Source organism: Numenius arquata, chromosome 11 (assembly GCF_964106895.1).
Source record: "Numenius arquata chromosome 11, bNumArq3.hap1.1, whole genome shotgun sequence".
Lineage (NCBI taxonomy): Eukaryota > Metazoa > Chordata > Aves > Charadriiformes > Scolopacidae > Numenius > Numenius arquata.
Window position 1 is genome coordinate 3,797,668 of NC_133586.1, and position 19,728 is coordinate 3,817,395.

The 19,728-nt window shown below is 43.2% G+C and overlaps 1 protein-coding gene across 2 annotated transcripts in view; it reads right to left on the reverse strand.

Moving 5' to 3' along the window:
• Window positions 1-2,095: 2,095 nt before the first annotated feature.
• Window positions 2,096-19,728, reverse strand: part of ALDH1A3 (aldehyde dehydrogenase 1 family member A3) — a 36,687-nt gene continuing 19,054 nt past the window's right edge. For both annotated transcript variants that reach the window (XM_074156787.1, XM_074156788.1), the window contains 7 exons: window positions 19,382-19,495; window positions 16,422-16,524; window positions 15,198-15,382; window positions 9,937-10,101; window positions 7,505-7,662; window positions 6,241-6,315; window positions 2,096-4,828 (listed from right to left, as the gene is read on the reverse strand). In XM_074156787.1, the coding sequence (XP_074012888.1) occupies window positions 4,756-4,828; window positions 6,241-6,315; window positions 7,505-7,662; window positions 9,937-10,101; window positions 15,198-15,382; window positions 16,422-16,524; window positions 19,382-19,495 (873 nt within the window). In that variant the 3' untranslated portion in view covers window positions 2,096-4,755. The remainder of the gene's footprint in view (window positions 4,829-6,240; window positions 6,316-7,504; window positions 7,663-9,936; window positions 10,102-15,197; window positions 15,383-16,421; window positions 16,525-19,381; window positions 19,496-19,728) is intronic.

Sequence of the window (19,728 nt, forward strand, 5' to 3'; positions counted from 1 at the left end):
AGACATTAGGAAGAAGTTCTTTACAATAAGGATGGTGAGACACTGGAACAGGTTCCCCAGAGAGGTGGTGGAGGCCCCGACTTTGGAGACATTCAAGGTCAGGTTTGATGAGGGTTCTGAGCAATGTGATCTAGTTAAAGATGTCCCTGCTTACTGCAGAGGGGTTGGACTAGATGACCTTTAAAGGTCCCTTGCAACCCAACACATTCTATGATTCTATGAAGTTGCTCCTTCCCCAGATGGCAGCGTGAGCTTGCTCCTCTTTGGAAAAGCAAGGTGAGCTCCGTCCTTCCCAAGGTGTCAGACGTGCTGTGCTCCAGCTGGTGTTGCACATCTCTTCCCCATCACAAACCTCTTCACATCCAGGTACCAGGAACCTCTCACAAGCCTGGTACAGCTTTATTTTCCCCACCCCCCAGACCTACTCTAAGAGACAATCATTTCTGCACACTTTTTTGGTTTGTTATTCATGAGGATTCATAAATTGCACACATGGGCTTTTCTTTTCTTGCCTGGTCTGTACCAAGAAACAAGTCACAGACAATTCCTTGAGGATGGAAAAAGCCATATCCGTGAATGGCAGCTGCAGTCTGAGACTCACCTAGGGTGTTTCTTTGATGCGGTTATGGAGACATAGAGAGGCTGAATCTTCATCAGGGCTTTTACCTGTGTATCGGTCCCCATTAATCTGCTTTTACCTGCAGCCACCACAGTGTTACCTGTTTAGCACCCTTTCCACCTCCTACCCACCCTGCTGTCTTTTGTGCCTCACAACCTGGCTCTTACCCAGACCTTTCTTACAGCTTTTTTAGTACATTTGTTTGAAAACCCAATGAAATAACTTTTTTCCTTTATTTCTTGCTCCCCCTAGCAAGAATTTCTCCATGTGTTCAAGCTAATTTTTTTTGTTCTTTTTTCCCCCCAGATCCCATCCCACTCTTCCTGGCTTACATCTCCACTGGTTATGTCACTCACAGTAATTCCTTTGTATCTCCGGCCTTCCCCCTTCTAAAGTCTCAAAGCTTGGGAGCAATGCTGCTAGCAAGTGGAAAATCCAAGGAGTTTGGCTTGGCCCGTGTGGGGAGACGATAGGTATTTCTCACCTGTGTATTGGATGGGAAGAGAGTTATAAGACCATGGCATCAGTAAATTCTTGCTCTCCATCTACGTTACGGATGAGGGAAATGAGACAGGAACGGGAGCACATTTAGCAGAGCGACACTAGTGATGGATGTGTCTCAAAGGGGTTTAGGAAATGGCCAGACCAAGCCAGGAAGTCCCATCTGGCAGCATGGTCCACAGTCCCTTCAAACTCTCCATTTTGAGACTCACCTCAGAAAGCAAAAGGGATCCATCCTACTTCGATGGGAGGAAGCTGTGCTTGCCCCTGCCCAGCTGCATCTCTGCTCTCCTTTCCTCTCCGCTTACTCTAAATGGCACAATTTATAAAAGTGACTGCTAAAGGGGTAAGATAACAGACACAGGCTCCAGCTTCTGTGTGTAGAGCATTGACCACACTTTGGCACTTTACTTTTTAAAAATAGGCTACTCTTTGCAAATTGCAGAAGTGAATCCAAGTTCAGATTCCTTCACAGTCCCCCCGTGAGATACTGAATCCCCAAACTTGCACTCTGCGTTCCATGTGGAAAAGGTAAAAGTATCGAAATGGTGTTTTCTCTTGTGAGCCCAGTGCGCGTTTCCGCTTGGGGGCTACCGCTGGGTCACCGAATCATGGGGAACAGACACAAGGCTGTTATAGGAAGAGCCCCCTGTAACTGGAGCAATACAGGGCCATTTTGTTTTAGAAGCATGAAACCGTAACCCTTTCCAGTGATTGCTTTTATTGACACAATGGGCCAAATTCAGAGTGAAATAAGAAACAGCGGAGGACTGAGTTGGGTGGAAGTTCCCTGCTGATGGAAGGGGTCCTAACGCGTGCATTAGAGGGGTTGGAATTATCTTAAAGCACTAATCAGTGTAAATAAAAAAGCGTTCAAGTTACTCCTCAGTTAAAATGAGTAAAGTCAATAGAAGTTTCCTGCTCCCCCACCTTCTGTTCTGAGCAACATCAATATGCGGCGTTTAGAAACCATTTCACAAAGTTAAACATTTATTAGGAACAAGAACTATTACAAAAAGATACCCATAGTCTAAATATATACATGAGGTTTAAACATAGCATTTTCATGTACCTTTAGCTATAAAAATACATTAGATTAACTGTATCCTAATTTATAAATATAGTTCTTTAAAAAAAAAAAAAAAAGTAGTATTTCATATGAAAGCCTTACTGTGCAATGAAAGGATATATACCCTCTAAGGGGTTATTTTAAAGTTAGTGTCTAGTGTTATATAACTTAGAAAATTCAGTGTGTAGAGTCAAACCCTGATTTATACAGTAAGAGATACATTGACTTTTTAAAAACTTGATAAAGGGGGAAAAAAAAAAAAAAGAGAGGTGAAATACATATCATACATATAACGCCAGAATACTAGGATTTGAAGAATTTCAGATGATTTCAGTTTCAACCACTGTTTATCAAAAATTAATACAGAGATACATCAAGATATCCAGCCTTTTACTGTTTGCCTTACCTCCCTACTGTCTGACCGCAGCCCTAGAAAACCATCAAGTAGGCAAAAGTAAAACGTTTGTCTGAGAAGATGTTTGCACTCTAAGTGTTTTACAAAAATAGAAACTTATTTACAAGGTTCCCATTTGGCCTTTCTTGGGGAAGGGAGGACATTTTCTTCACCGGATGGGGAGATTTACCTGTCTCACCTATCCCTGGGAGGACAGGCACCTAGTTATACACAGCTGTTGGAGGTATGTCATTTAAGAAGTTAAGCAGTGTTGAAGTGCAATTTCAACGTTCACTAATAAGGAAGTTTAGGCTCATGCAAACTTTTTCCTTACTTATCGCCACCCACCTTCCTTCCTCCTCCAAAAAAAGGTCCACTCATGCAGCAGAACTTGTCACTGACTGGGTATATCTGTGAGCAAAGGACAGTACTGGTTAAATCCTTGCTTGCAGCAGAGAATAGAGGTTAGACCTGCATTTCTGCTTGGAGCTCTGACATCTCGAAAGCTCCAGGCAGCAATCTTTAGCAGTGCTCTATGGAGATCTGTCGATATGCCTCAAGGAACTTCTATTGGTTTGCTCTCAGAGGACAATCCCAGGAAGATCTTCCCAGTAAACTTCCCAACAAGCTGACACCACCAACTCCTGCAATACTTACAGCTCCTGCACACATAGAACTTCCCTTACCTTTGCCAGTGGTTCTCCAGTACAGAATCAGGAGGAGGAGGAGGGAAAGTAGGGAAACCAGGAACTGAAGACAGCATGTGGCTTGTCATTATTCTTGTAGTAACGTCTGGGCATGCAAAGAAGTTACTGCAGGAGATGCTAAGGCATGAACTTGGTGTGACAGCTGCTCCATGGATGCTATTGATGTATGTACACACTTATATGACTGTAAGCAAGAGACAATTCAAGGCAGTTTGTTCCTCAGTGGAGGATCAGCTACTCCCTGCTTGCCATAAGATGACAGCACTCACGAGGACAATGACTGCAAAGCTGCTGACACATTAAAGTCCAGCCGTAGCTTATTCCATGGTAACTGGTTTGTACACCCACATCTTTAGCACCCAGTGTGTGCTTGGGAACACCTGCCTTTTCATACTGTACTTCCAGAAATGTATTTTAAGCTACATTCATACGGGATAAAGAAGCGGTGAGGACAGCTTGTAAGTTTTACTCTCATAATAATAGCTCTGGCTCAAAAAATGAAGAGATGTTCAGACAGCCTGAAAGTTACAGAGAAGGAGAGAGCAGGACAGCTTCTTGCAGCTCCTCTGCTTCCTCCCCCAGATCAGAAGGATTAGTGTGGGTTGTTTTCTGTGGGGTATCTACCATGCTACATGCTTAGCATTCAACTCTGTGTCATCACGGTAAGTACAGTGCAAAATCCTCTTGCGAAAAGTGCTATAGTGTAGGTTTGAGATACAATTGTGACTCATTTGGAGCCAGAAGGGTTAGCAAGTCAGTAACTTGCGTTTGCAGCATGTGTAATGTGTGCACACCAAAACATCAGGTTCAAAGGACGCTTTAAAGTCTCGCTCTGTCGGGTGAAATACTGGCCCCAAAGGAGTCCTCTAGGAAACTCCCATAAATCTCATTCAGGGCTAGAATATCACCAGTATGGAGAATGCATGTATTTTTAGAGAGACCAAGATAGCTCTTTCAAAGAGAATTTCTTTACAGCTCCGTCCATGAAAGCTTGCACATCCCAAACTCCACACAAACTCCGTCAACTTCAGTGAAGTTGTATCAGCCCTACCGCTCAGGTCCATTTATGCCCAGTGAAACCCATTTGCCTCTGAAGGTGTTCAACAGTCCATGCCAATGGTACCAGAAGTCTCTCTAACATGCCATCGATGTCCACATCCTTCAGGGGTACAGTTTGAAAGCAGATGTCCAGCAAACACTGTGACTGACCAGCATTTTAGTCACAGGTGGCACACAGGGACAGGCAGGGAATTGTACAGTACAAGCGTGTGTCATGCTGCTAGTAGGGTCAGTTAAATCGGTTTTCGAAGAGCCAGTTGACCAAATGGAGTCCAGTAGATTCAGTGTTTCTAGAGGAATAAAGTTAGGTGTTTCCATTTTCCTTCCTCCCTCTCCCCTCCCCCTTGCTCTGAACACGTCCCCCATGTGTCACATTCAGAGTGTCAGCATTTTAGGCCTTCTGTTTTCATGGACTCTTCTGGGAGAGTTTAATGGTGACCGTTTTCACTTCGGTATATTCTGCCAAAGCATATTCACCACTGGAAAAGAAGAGGGAGGAGGGAAAGGGACAAACAATTGTAGCAGGTTAATGTGTACTTCCCTAAGATAAGAGATTTCTACACAAGTGCATTTTAGGCACTGATTGACAGCTAATATAGATGAATTAACTTACATCAGCTATCAGTTTGGCCCACCACTTCTAATAATTGCTAAGGACATGGACATAAGTGCACGCAGCTACACCCTGTTGTAAAACAAACATGGAATGCTTCTGGTCACAGTCACCCACAAGATGACACCTTGTGACTCTCTGCCTAGTGAAAACCGAGTACTGTTGTGAGAACCCACCAAAGAAACATCCACGTAAATATAGCTATCAGTGTTTAGACAGTAGTTACTTTTTCACTGAAAGTAGGCTTCTATCTACAAGACATCATATAACCAAAAGGACATAGTTGCTCCAGAAACATAAACTGATGACAGACCCCACCACTACATTATGTCTTGGTTGGTGGAAACCGGCGCTATTCCCATGCCTTGCCCAAGGGATAAATCCCTGATATCCTTTAATTAGCCGGGCAGTCAGGCAAAGTAAACCATAAGGTCTCAATATGTATGTCCCATTTGTGGGACTTTGCTGTGCTTAGCAAGTGAGGCATCTGAATATCTCAAGGGCAGGAGATGCACCAGAACAGCTACTGGAAATCGTTCCTGAAAATAAACCTGGCTTAGGGAAAAAAAAAGGTGCATTAGATTCCTCTGAAGAGTCTTCTGAATGGTGTAATAAAACCTGCCTCCCTCCTATACAAGAAGAAAATTAAGATTTAAGTAAATTTCTCAGCTCTACCTCTAATTTATAGGGTGACCTTGGTTTAAAAATTGCTGTGTCAGTAGAGCTGGAATGTCTGGCAGCCATAGTGCAACAGGTCAGGCTGAGGAAGAGGGACAGAGGGCCCTTCTGTAATTTAGTAGCAAGTTTGGATGATGGGAGGTAGAATGACTTTGGAGATCATTCCTTGTTGTTCTAGCTCCAACATTAGAAAGTCAGAGGTGGAAGAGGTTCAACTAGGAGCAATGATACAGCAGTCAGGGGAGGCCCAGATACCACCATATAAAGATGGAGGAGGTTTGGGGTGGATACCAGTGTCCCCACCCAAGGTGCCATATTTCTCCCTTGATCTGAAAAATCTAAGTAGTAAGGAAAAATACTTGGAAGTGGAATTGACTGAACTGGTTATTAAGAGCTTATAAAGGAGATGAAGGTGCTCCTAAAGGCACTGCTCACATTCTCACATCCGGGCTTTACATCCACGCCGTACTGGCTTAGCACTTCCCTGTGCAGCATACTGCAAGCCTGAGAGTTTAAAAGCAAATTCAACAGTATTTTTACTGTCACAATTGTTACTGCATTCACCATCCACATCTAAACAAAACATTGAGCAAAACTTACAGTTCTCTGCCATTGCCTGACATTTTAAAGCCACCAAAAGGAGCCTGTGCATAGAGCGCATTGTAACAGTTGATCCTATAATAAAAACATCAATTGTAAAAGACAATTCAATACCAAGGAGAAGCAAGATGATGGCAACAACAACAATACAAAAAGAGGATGAAATCTGTCAGTTTTCTCTTTATACAATTCATTCACTTGAGAAATCAGATTTTAGAACTAAAATCTTATTTTGCTACAGAAACAGAAAAGGTTTGAGTAGTGCTCACTCTGACCTACATCTCACTTCACAGTCTCTCTCAGAGAGAGAGACATGAATGGCCAAGACATTCATGCTTGAGCTGGAATTTATTTATTTTTTTTTTAGCTGTGTTCAGAGCCGTGCTCAAAATAAATAGTCCAACCTATTCCCTAGATTAATGCAGCACATTCTGAAATGAACACGTTTACTCAGAAAGCCGTCTAAGCACCCACAAGCAGGCCCCACCATCCACTTCCATGTACAGAAAGTAGTTGGACTGCATTAGGCAAACGCGTCTCTAGCCCCATTTCTATAGCCACTAGGTAGGAAAAGCTAATGCAGATACTTCCTCAGCGTCCCAGTAAAACCGAATGACTGGAGAGAGACAGGTATGGCTTGGTGCTGTAGGACATGTGTGTAGAGCACATGTATCCTTCACAGCCCAACATCCCATTTTTATGTAAGTATTACTCAGATGCAGATTCTTCTGGCACCAACTCTTGAAATCAATCCTCCGTATGCATCAAAATCAGGCATCAGATCCAATTCCTATCTTGAGTGGGAAAAAAATCAGGATTCCATTTTCAAAATTATTGTAATGTAAAATAAGAAATTTTGTAAGCAAAAATAGCTGTTTATCTTTCTGGCAGTGGTGTGATGCCATCTACTGTCCATACCGGTTTGTGCACCGGTATGTGCAGCTAACTCTCCATCTGATGGAGATCATAAGGATTGTTTTTTCCTACCTATAGGATTTTGAAAGGCATCATGCCTGGTGGAAGTTACTACAACCTCTACATTTTCAGAGTTTTCCAGACGAAGAACTGCATTTTTCTTGCCAGACTGTCTGTTCCTCACCACCTTATTTTGATGAAAGGATGTTGCTTCTGAGCAGAGTATCAAAAATGAAGCAGAACTCTAATACATCTTATATCCCGCACTTATACATGATTCCAAATCATACAACCCTCTCCTTTCCCAGGAAACAAAGTCCCAGCCCACACTCTGTCCCATGCTGCTTACCAGACAGTTCCCGACTGCAACGCAGACGCAAGAGTTAACGCTCTGTCCAGATTCTTTGTGAACACTGCGGCCGTGAGTCCATACTCGGTACTGTTGGCTCTTCTTATGACCTCTTCTATACTCTTGAACTTCATAATTGGCTGAACTGGCCCAAAAATCTGCACATATCAATTAAACATTAGTACAGGAAAGCCTTCGCTAATCATGGTAATTTTGAAGTAATCAAAATCAGATGTTTGTTTGGAAACTATATTTAAAGTGTTGTACCCTAGCCTTCTAGAAGTCACTGATAGAGCCTCTTAAAAACTACTAATTACACTGACTTCAAAGGAAGTACAGCAATGTGCTATAGTAGTTAATATGATTAACTACTAGTTCTATGTAGTAGTTCTATGATTCATTCTATGATTCATATATGCTAAGATCCAACAACTAACAGATCATCTATAACAATCAAAATAAGCAGATTTAGATCTGGACAAGTTTCAAATGATTCGTCCTTACTCCATTTACAACTCTCCTTTTGAACTCAGAAGCTGAGTATACTCAAGAAGCAATTAATATATTTCAAGGATTGCAAGTTTTCTTCCTTGGTTTTAACTCTGATTTTGTCATCGTATGCAGTTTATTTGCATGCAGTGTGTTTACCATGGATGTGTTTGACCCAAACTTGGCTTCCCAGGTTGGCAGTATAAAGGCAGCCGGCACACACAGCACTTCCCAGCTTCTGGGATGGAGTCTCTCATCAAGTGCAGTATCAAGGGTGAGGGGCCCTTTCCTACCTGCATGGTCTTGCAGTAAATAAACCCCAACCGAAGGCGAGATACAGCCTCACTTGTGCCACCTTGAGGGCCAGGCCAAGCAGTTTGCCCAGCCTTTAGGCCCAAACAAGTGTTTCTAAACTTCTTCATTTTGGGAGACCCAGGTACTTAACTGGAACTTTGGTAGGCAAAGGATGAACGTGCATTTGCAACAAAACTGCAAATGAATGAAACTGCATAAGCTTCATGAATCATGACTTGGGATTTGGAGTCAGTTCATTAAAAAAAGGCCTGTCATGGGATTTTCAGATCTTATTCCCTCTATTTTTAGAATGTAACTCATGCCCAGACTGACTGATATCTTTCCCAGGTTCCTTAGAGATTCTGTGGCAGATTTGAGACATCTAAACATTTTGCCAGGAGTGAACAGTAAGCAGCCCCATAAAAAGCACTAGGCTAAACTGTAAAATACAAGTACCAGTTAGACTTTGGCAACTACTTATTTTCCATTGGGTAACATGATGAAAAGTACATTAATTTCTATTTCAAAGGAATATCACAGGATCTAATCGCATGCAGCTTGTTCAATTTTTCTGCATATGAATAATGAAAGCCAGAGGATTAGATCTGCGCTTTGCTGGCTTCAACCATGTTTTCATATAGGAAAAAAATGGTCAGCCTCAGGGGATTTCACCATGAGAACTGAATCTGGGATTACTTCAGACGCTGACGCTACTTGAGAAAAGTTCTTTAGTGGCAGCGTAGCAGGGCCATTCCTTTCCTCCTTACCAGCTGCAGGTCCCAGAGTTCTTGTCCCACCTTTCTGCAGTAAAGCAACTCCTTTTTTACAAAGTAGTGAAGGAAGAACACACGTTATACTGTTCTCTGTCACTTCGAATCAGCATGTACCGCAGCTGAGCAATTTCAAGTCCACACAGTAGGAGGTATGTAAGAGCACATAGCATGCACAACCATCCCTCTGCGTAGAGTGGGAGAGCTTAACTCTGCCTTCAGAAAACCTTCGAAAGGTTTTCTGGACAAAGAATATGCAGAATTGCTCCAGCCCGCCACAGCCTCAGTTATTTTTATTCAGTTATTTATATTTAAAATGAAAGGATTAAGACTGAAACCCCTCCATCACTACTATTTATTATTCAGAAGCAGCATTTATAGCAGCTATAGCTAGGTAAGGCATGAGCTTGTACTTTGCATTATATCACATTCTCCTGAAATGAGACCCAAAACCTTTAGGATAGTATTAACTACTATGTTTTGATCTGGGTTTGTTATTGTCCAGCGAGTACACTCATAGGGCTACTTCCCTTTTGGAAAAACAAAATGGGGGAAAGCAGCAAGCCATTAGAGAAGGCTGGGAAACAGACACCTATTAATTGCACACAAATTGCTGCTAAAACATTTTGACAGGTTTTTTTTTGCCTGCTCTCCTTCTTCTCCTCTCACAATTCCATACACACAGAATCCAAATTGAAGTTCACCTTGCAGATACTTCATCGGTAGAATGGATTTCAGCATTAGGTAGCTGTTAGAACACTGAAATAAGTGAAACTTCTTCGCTCAGGTTTTCGCTTCCAACCACAACCATACCTCTTTTTTTTTTTTCCCATTTACAGTAGTAAATGCATATAAAGGTTCAGGTGACTCGTACTGTACCTCTTCTTTGGCGATACGCATGTTGTCAGTGACCTCCGAAAACACAGTGGGTTTTATAAACAGGCCTCTGTCTTCAATGGCAAGACCCCCACACTCCAGCTTAGCCCCTTCTTTCTTCCCACTTTCTATCAGCTCCAGGATTTTATCAAACTGTTTTTGGTCAATCTGTCAGACACAAAAGGAAAAGAAACAGACAGCGGCACCTTTATTATCACTGTTCTAGAGAGCTGAGTCGTGGTATGTGGCCCAGGGGTGTATTTGCAGGGCACTGTCATAGCAGGGAAGTTTACATCTCATTCTATGATACGGCAGTCAGGCAATGAGCAGGCTGAAAGGCAGGACGTGGGCATAGCCCTGATCCACAGAAAACAGAAGGTGGAGTTACATGTGATAGTTTAATATGATCTAATAATTTGCTGCCACATGGAGGGGGTCTCCCCTCTTTCCCTTGCTCTGCATCCTGGATGTGCACTCCCCCACCTCACCTTGCTCCAGCTCTGAGACTTACTGACCCCCCTGCACTGATTTAGCTCAGGAGCACTGTGAGAACAGCCCGAGATGGTTTCTGCTGGGCTGGCAACCTCAGGCAGCTCAGCAAGGGATGTGACCAGCAACAGAACCAGTGCAAGGGAAGGAGAATCAGGGTATATAAACTATTAAGTTGACTTTGCTGTAAAGAAACCCAGAAGAATCCAGCAAGCTCTGACTCCATCTCTTTCTGCACACACAGCTACACAAACAGCCGCAAAACCAGAATCATAGAATGATTCTATTCTAGAAGATGACTAGTGGGGTGACTTCAGAACAACTACTGCACTGAAGGCATACTTTTAAAATCAGAATCATCTTTCATGGATCTTAGAGACTAGTACCATCCCAGCATTTTTAGGGTCTCTGGACTGGGAGCCATATCCTTTCTTTTAACTACCAACCTTGTCTAACTCCTCCCCATCCATACCTAAATACACAGTAATCTCAAATAGCAAGCCCTGGTGTGTTACCAGCCTTTTAAACTAGAGGTTTCAGAAGAGGTGGGGAAAGGCCAGTCCAGCTACAGGACACTGAAGTCACACAGCTGTGTGGCCCTGCACCAAGACTTGGAGGGGACATCGCATACTCCACAAGCACAGTGGGGTCATATGCTGGGAAGAGGTGCAGAAGCCCCCAGCGCTTCTGATCATACTGGTCCTTCTTTTGTGCTCCACATGCACAGTGTACTGCAGGTATTGCCAGGTTTCAAACAAACAGATGTGGCTATTCGCATGATACATAATCAAGTGATGAAACACCTCATCACAGCACGCTGCAGATGGTAAGAGGCTTATGGAGATGGTTAAAAAAAGTTAAACTAACAAAAACCTCGACAAATTCATTTGAGGTGATTAAATAAAAGATTCCACCCACTGGTTCAAGGTGCCCTGGCAGCCTGGGAGGCTATTCTGAATGCCAGGTATCTCCAGAAGCTTGTACTGGTTCAATACCACTCCCTAGGCATCTGGTTTTATTTCAGCAGGGCCAGTTGCCAGTCAGGACTGTTTACATGAAGTGTTCCACACTCAACTCCTCCAGATTACAGACTATATCCTGTCCCTAGTTAATCCTGGCCACACGCAACCCAAGTTTTCATGCTTTTAAGACAAATATCAAAGCTTCAGGAGGGTGTCCTTGGGGTAATTCTGGTACACAGCAAAAACAGAGAACAGCACATCTCCTGCCACACAGATGTGTGTAGCCCATGCACTGTGGACAGCTTTGTACTAAGTGCTGGTATTCTCTCATGTGTTAAGATGCTACTCAAGAAAACACTTGATACATGCTACTGCACAAGGAAACGTGTGCCCTCATGTAGGATGCAGAGTGTCATATAGAAAGTTTGGCAGGTGTCATACATATTGTCTATTTGTCTGGTTGCTTAGTTGCCAAATGTAAATAATTTGAAAATATCTGCAAGTGCTTTCCATCCTGGCATGTCTGTGATCCAGACCAATCCAGTTCATCCACTTCACATCACAGAAAACAAAACAAGGATATTTATACAGCTGTAACTTGTTGCAAGGCAAACTATAGTTAGATGAAAAGACACTGGGGAAAGAAAACATTTGTAAAAATGACATGCAAGGGTGGAACTGTTTGTCATTGTAACTAGAGCTTGCAAGGCTTGTTTAAATTCTGTCCCCTACTCCACTATTATTTATGGTTCAAGCATTGACTTCTATTAAAAACACATGCTCTGCTAGAGCAAATTCTACTATTTGTCCATCTAACTCAAAAGAGAGGAAGGCTTCTAATGACCACTGCAATGCTGAAAATCTGACAACCCCCAAATCTTCGTACCTTGCTTCATTTAAGTCAAGGAACAGTTTTTGTTCTTCCAGACCTAGCATTTGTCATCCTACAGAACAACCCCACAACTGTGTCCAACTGACTGTTAGACAAATACTCTTTCTACTTACATTTTTTACTTTCACACTTTAATCCTAAAGTACACAAATGTCTACACTCTAAGGAAACTATTCGCCGTCTTAAAAAACAAACAATAGGTTTGGGGCTAAAAAACTTGTGGCTAGCAAGTGACGTGAGGCAGTGCTAGTGCTTCTTTCTTTCCTGCGGACCAGGCCTTGTAGTCCACAAATCCCAGTATTCGGGGTTCTACAGTAGCAAAACTAGTCTAATCTTGTTCTAATCTAATCCCTGTTCTAGTCCACCAGGACGTTAGTCTCATCTAAAGCTTTCTGCTGTTCACAACTGTATAATCCACTGGTTAACCGGTTTGCCATCTGGGCAGATTTACTTTATTATTTCCTATGATATAGCTCACAGGAATCCAAAGTTAAAAAATGCCCTTGGTCTGCGTTTGAGATTGGCACTCAAACAGTCCTGATCACCCCTCAGGTTTCTTGTGGCGTCCTTTGAATTCCGGCCAGCCAGCATAGTCAGATACATGTGAGTTTTGGAGAAGTCTCATCAGAAGCATGCCACATTTCTGTTTTAATTTAATACTGTATATATTTGACCTAATTTTGATCAGAGCAGTGCAGTTTGTATCAGCATAACCCAGTACTGCAGCTGACGCAGTCTTTTCCCCACACCCATGCCACAAGCATCCATGCCAGTGCACGGTAATCCACATCAGGGAACTGACCTGAGTCAAACCTTTCTTCCTCACTTCCAAAAAGGCTGGATCACAGAATCACAGAATATTTTTGGTTGGATGGGACCTTTGAGATCATCGAGTCCAACCAACAAAAAAAAAACAAACAAACAAAAAAACCAAACAAACAAAAACAACAACAAAACCACCACCAAAAACAAACAAACAAAAAACAAACCAAAAAATGCCAGAACACCAAACACCAAAACCAAACCAAACCAAACACCCACAACCTGAATCAGCCAGTTCCCCAGTCTGGTTCATTAGTGCGGTGCAATATAGGAACAAACAGCTCCAGACACAGTAATTTTTCCAGGACTAGCTTACATCAAGTACTTGTGGAACAGCATTGTCCCTGCTGTCCCCGTGCTGTCCTGCACCAGGTTGCCTCTGTAGCTACTTAGAGCACGATGCTCAGCCACGGTGTGGCTTGGTTTCACGAAACATAAGCTCAAAGTCTAGATGGCAGAGGCTCTCCTATTTTAGACTTTTTGAACTCTCTATAAGTTGCAGGACCTGTTGTCTGGCTACAAGCACTTGGAGCTGATGTAGGACCAAAAAGATGATGGGCTACAACCACTGTGAGCCTAAAGGCTGGCTCCCAACTCCTTCCCTCCATTGTTGGTTTCTAAGCCAGTGATCACCCCAGAATGGGGTCTACACGACAGCATGTGGCCATTTTTGTAATGCTGTTGTATATGTTCACCCTGACCAACACAGAAGGAGAATGAAAGCAATGACCTGGAGCTGAAGCAACTGAGGCCTAATGAGGAGAGAGGAAGAAAGATTATTTTTCCTGATGATTCTTCCCTCACCCATCAGTTCAAGATAAAAATAACCCTCACAGCAGAGCAGGTTACTTCAGGGACAGAGGAAAAATCTGATCTGGAAGCTTCGCATTTAAACAGCAACTTGTGGGCAGGTGTGAATTGCTGCTACTTTTGGAGATATTTTAAGCCCCTGTGACACTGCATCATTTCTCTCTTCTGCTTGAATTTCTGTGTGTTGCATCTTACAGCACAGGTTCCAGAGAGCGAGCAACCATAGCTGCAGAGGAAGTGGTTGTTCTTTTGCACTGGGAGCCACATGAAAGCTTTGGGATTAAGTTTCCTCTCACTCTCCCAACACCTTCCCATCTTGGTCTTGACAGCTGCATGCAGAGAAGTTCAGGGGTGTGTGTGCTATCTCTCCTAGCTGCAAGTGTAAGAGGTAAGCCAGAAAAGGGGAAGAGGACAGATGAGCCATATTTAAAGTCTGACCAGACACTGCTAGGGATAGATGCAGTCCCAGCATGAACAGAGCATATACATCATCTTATTCCCCATGCATGAAGACATGCAATAAGGTTTTGCTGTGCATGGATCATGCGTAAATGGGCCTAGATCCAGATAAGAGGAGGCAGATAAGAGAAGGGATCCCTTCTCTGAGGGTTCATATATAGCATCAAGGAAGAAAAATAGTGCAGGACTGAGAAAAGGAGGCCTAGGTTATAGACTTCTGGGATTCCCCCTATATTTTTGGTAGCAAACAGTGAACCTGTTAGAAGGTCTGACTGGCAGACCTCTCTACGACAGCTCAGATTGCTTTGGAAGGAAAAAATGAGGAAGGCTCTGGAAGCATTGACAAGGGTCATCACGACAGCAACTTGGCACGGCTCTTCCTCCTCATTCAGCTGAAACTTCTCCAAAGGATCAGAAATGAGGGAAAGGAAGAGAGGGAAAGTGTGGACTCAGGAGTCCCTGGGCTCTACTTGTCATCACCAACACAGCCAAGTGGCTGAATGGCCATTTCTGCAGCTTCACTCTTCTGTGCATTGCTATTGCTTGCTGCAACATGCTTTGTATTACTGCACCAGGGAGACAGCCCCTTCCATAAAGCTGGATAAGAAGTGAATTAAATACATTTGTGTTTAAAAAAATTACAACATAACATTTCAACAGTTGTGATTAATTGGTATTTAAAATAGAGAGAAAAATAACGCCATGATACATTACTCACCCCTCAGTGCTTCTGGTGGGACCGTATTTGCAAGGATAATATTTACACAAGGAAAATTAAACAAAAACACAACCAAAAACCAAACAACAACTGTTCCCAGGCACACAGTTACCTGGGGCCCTTGTTCAGTTCTGGCATCAAACGGGTCTCCAACGAGTCGCTTCTTGGCATACTCCACGCTGCGCTTGACGAATTCCGGATATATCTGCTCCTCCACAAACACTCGTGAAGCAGCCGTGCAGCACTGCCCTTGATTGAAGAACACGCCTTGATGGGCACATTCCACTGCCAAGTCCACTGCAACACAGCCCAGGAGGGAAAAGTGTTACCACATGCACAGTTTCAGCCTTCCAGTGTTTCCAGACTTGTTTTTTTCCTTTCTCTCTTGAAAGCCTCCTTAAAAAATGCTGACAATGGTCCCACACCCATTGAAGGCACTCAGAAGACCTCATACTCCCCCCAAACTAGATCTCTTACTATTTCCACCCGCACTTCCTGCCTTTTGACTCAAGGTCTAGTCTGCCATAGTCCCTGATACTTTTTTCCATAAGGACTCATTGAGGGCAGCAACCAGTTTTTCTCGCTTTGGGAATTCAGATCTGGATTCCTAGATATGGTGTATTGATTCCCAAAGAACTAGTTTCAGTAGTGATTGTTTAGAAATCAGCATGTCCTTCTGTTGTACAGCCAGCTCAGACCAGGTCCTTGCAATGCTCGCTGTTAGCAGATGGCACAAATACCTCCGGTTTTCAACCTATGCTGTGCAGGAGAGAGTATTTTCCTCAAGCCAAATAGGATTTTCCAACCACTTTGGTGGTCACAGATTACACGTATCTCCTAGCACTACCCACTAATGCAACAAAGTCACAACAGAACATGGAAAATGAGTCCTACAGACCCCTAGGACAGAGGTGAAGGCTGGATTAGAACAAGTCCTACAAAACTCTCTGTCATAGGAATGCCTGCAGAGGGGCTGCATTTTAGAAAACTGCTTTCCCCACTGCTTGGCTGAGGCTCTGTAGTACTGTCAAACAAAAGGAAGGCACTACAACAGCAGAAATGCAGAAATGCAAGATTTATCTGCAATTGCAGCTATCCCCAGGGAAAGCAACAGTATAATGGTGTGCTTGTTTGCCATAGGAATTGTCCCTGGGCTGGCCAAGAGCTCCAGCAAAGCAGAACTGCATCCTGCTCTTGGAAAAGGGTTTCCTCCAGCCTCTGGCTTGGATGTTGTGGCAAACGCCAGCCTCGCCAGCTGCCAAAGGACAGCAGAGGCACGCGAAAGCACCACACTCGTAGTGTCTTACAGCAAGTAAAGACAGCAGCCAATACTTACAGTCTGCATCTGCACACACAATGCAGGGGTTTTTCCCTCCAAGCTCTAATGTCACCCTTTTGAGGTTGCTTTTAGAAGCAGCTTCCTTGATCAGTTTTCCAACCTGTAGCATTGAGACACAAAGAGAACATGAGCTGTTTCCCCTGAAAGTCTTAACTCATTGTGTCCAGTGTGATGCTATCGAGGGTAGAAAAGCCTGGTGAGTGGCTGAAGCAGGCAGAAGTCAGGGATAGGACTCTTAAATGGTCTGAGTTTCCTACTGCTGTGATGTGCTGGGTCAAAACCAGCCCCAGAATTAATGTTTGGTTTAGGCAGATCTGAAAGGGCAGGCTACGTGGGAGAGCTACAGGAACTGTATCCTGAAGTTATCTGCTACCCAGAGCTGCAGAACAAGGCATCTCTGACCTCGTGCAAACTAATGAGCAATGCTGGTAATCAATGGGGCTCCAAGGTTTTAAAAACTGGGAATTCAACTTCTTAGATGGCCTGAGGATGTCAGCAGACAAACTCCATCTAGCTCTGTTGTGGCACTTTCTGCCCAAGAACCTGCTCTGACCATTTGGTGGGATTTATGGCAACCCTCTCCTGAAGGAAAGGATTTATTCTGCTTCCAGAATTTAATGAAAGTAATGCCAAACTAAGGGGTTCCCCCCTCACACTGAAGAATTATTTCCTTTAACTGACTGTGCCATTTCTTTTTTATACTGGTAACACCAAAACAGCGATTTCTATTCCTGTTTTAAAAAACAGAATTCCTTGCAAGAAGATCATTAATCAAGCATCAGGACCATTTAGTAATCTAATTGTGCTAGTATGAGTTAAAACTATTTAGAAGCTTCAATTGTGAAGGCAGGTTATTTTTGTTAAGTGTGACCTTATATTTGAATTTCCTCATTTTGTAACGGTTTTTCTTGTATTTTACCTTTGTGCATGGCAATCTTAAGTTCATTTTTGCCTAAAAATACTGTTGCCCTCGAGTGGAGCTGTGAGCGAGGTAAGCACGTGGCAGGTAGCTACAGGTCTGCATTTCTCATGGTTTGCCTTTGTAACTCAAACCTAGCAGTGCAGATCACATCTAGTCACTCAGCAGCCTAGGCCTAGAGACAGCAGAAATAAGCGATGCATCATGCTTCAGATACACGTAACTTCGCAAGAGGCATTACTACAAGCTGGCTGGTCAAAAAGGAGTAACTTAATAAACTAAGAGAAGGGAAGAAATCTAGATGGGAAAATTCTCATGGAGTTTAAGATGAGTATTTCCAGGCTGGCACTGAGCCCAAGATGGGGCTTAAAAACTAAGTCAAATTATATTTTGAATTAGCTTCGCTTCCTGGCTCAGAAACAGTAGCATTATTCTGCAAATACTGCAGAGATGAAGCTGAACTCACAGATGGGTGAAGAGGGAGGAAAACACCTCTAAATTACACATACATTAGTGAAGAATCTGTCTCCCTCGGTGTTTCCTGCACACCCATGGATTAGAAGACAAGCACAGTGTCTATAGAGTTTTTTGCCTAGAGGCTCCAGCAGCCGAGATTTTCCTTCTGCCCCTAATCCACTGGATACTCCTTTTTCATTAAAAACCCAAACAGACCCATGTGGGCTGGATGAGTCCATAAGCTCTATTGTTCTCACACAGCCAGAGTCTAATCTGGGCTAGAAGTTTATGATCTAGGATTTGGAGAGAAGCATGTATCTGGGTAAACTCCTGGATTAGACCAACTATCAAGAGAGTAAAAGTTCATCATGAACTTCTACTTTATTGTGTTCATGTTTGTTCCCATGATCCCTATACAGAAACAGAGGCTTAACACACCTTCTCCTGTAAGATAAACGAAACAGTGAGCATGTACACAAAGCCACTAGATGGTACTGTTGTTAAATGCAGGAGCTTTTGAGTGTTCAGTAAGTTACCTTTATGCACCAAGAATACCATTCAAGGTAATTTGTCATCATTATGCAATTAGATTACACTCTGCATTGTGAAGACAGACATAAGAATGGATGAATTCAGCAAATGCTCAGCAAAAAGAACATTACTTAGGGAAATAAAAGAGAAGAGACTATATGTGCCTCAACTGCACCCATCAGTGTCGGCATTCTTTGGACACTGCCCCTCTTCAAGGGGTGCATATATATTGCAAGAAAAACCTAGAGCAGAGAGTAGAAAAATATTCACATTTCTAAGCAAGCTGTTGTTTGAGGATTTGCAGCAGTGATTACTAGAGACAAATCTGTTTGCATGCCACAGCTGTGCTCAATTCTCTGGACAAGGCCAAGCCATGCTCTCCTTTCCCCCATGTAGGTACAGAAGAGGACAGCTGTAGGTGTCTGATAGTGCTGAGGTCTCGCTTCCACTCCTCTCCTAAGCAAGGCAGTGGTGTCTATTTAAAGGAAAAAAATGAATAGAAGGTGCCTTACTGTGCAAGTCTCAAGAGAAGCTCAAATGTTAATCCCATCCACGTCAGCAGAGGAAGCCTCAGGCACCGGGCCGTGTTTTTATTTAAGTCCTAGTTCCTCAGAAGTAACTAAAGCCAAGGAAGAATTGTTTGGGGCTCTGACTGACGTGTTTTCCAGTTGCACACACTTTCAGGGCAGGACTGGCAGGGAAACTTGCCCAGAAGCTCCATCAGGTCAATGACATGATGATAAATCACTGCCACCCTCCCCTGTAGACTGTCTTACCTGTTAGAGCATCTATTACTTACAGTTTTTACAGAAATATGGTGGTTTGGCAAAAAACAGCTTACAGAGGCATGGGATTATCACAAGCACAAGGACCTGAACTAGACAAATCCCAAACACTTCTGAGAAATCCTGTCGCGTGGAATGTGATGGAAAATGGTGTTGGCTATACGGAAAACACTGTCATTTCATTCGTCCAGTCTTACATGGGTGGCAGTCTTAGAAAAGAATGCAAAGAGGAACAGCAGGTGTTTTATGAGAAATCCATCACCTACCTTTGTTGATCCAGTAAAAGCAATTTTATCAATGCTGTGATGAGTAGAAATAGCAGCTCCGGCTGTGGGGCCATAGCCTGGCACAATGTTCACCACACCTGGAGGGAAACCCACCTAAAACAGAGTTTAAATACAGCTCTGTAAGACGAGACCTTGAGCACTCTGGAGCTGATCTGCACTCCTGAGAGCTGCAGTTCAGTTCTCAGGAAGCTTGAATTAGTTGCGCTATATTCCTTTCAATTAAAAATTGCAAGTTCCAGACAAAGGAGCCCATACCAGATACATCACTGTTTTCCAGACTTTCCAGTAACGTGGCTGTGTGCTACCAGCTGGAGTAGACGTGGGTG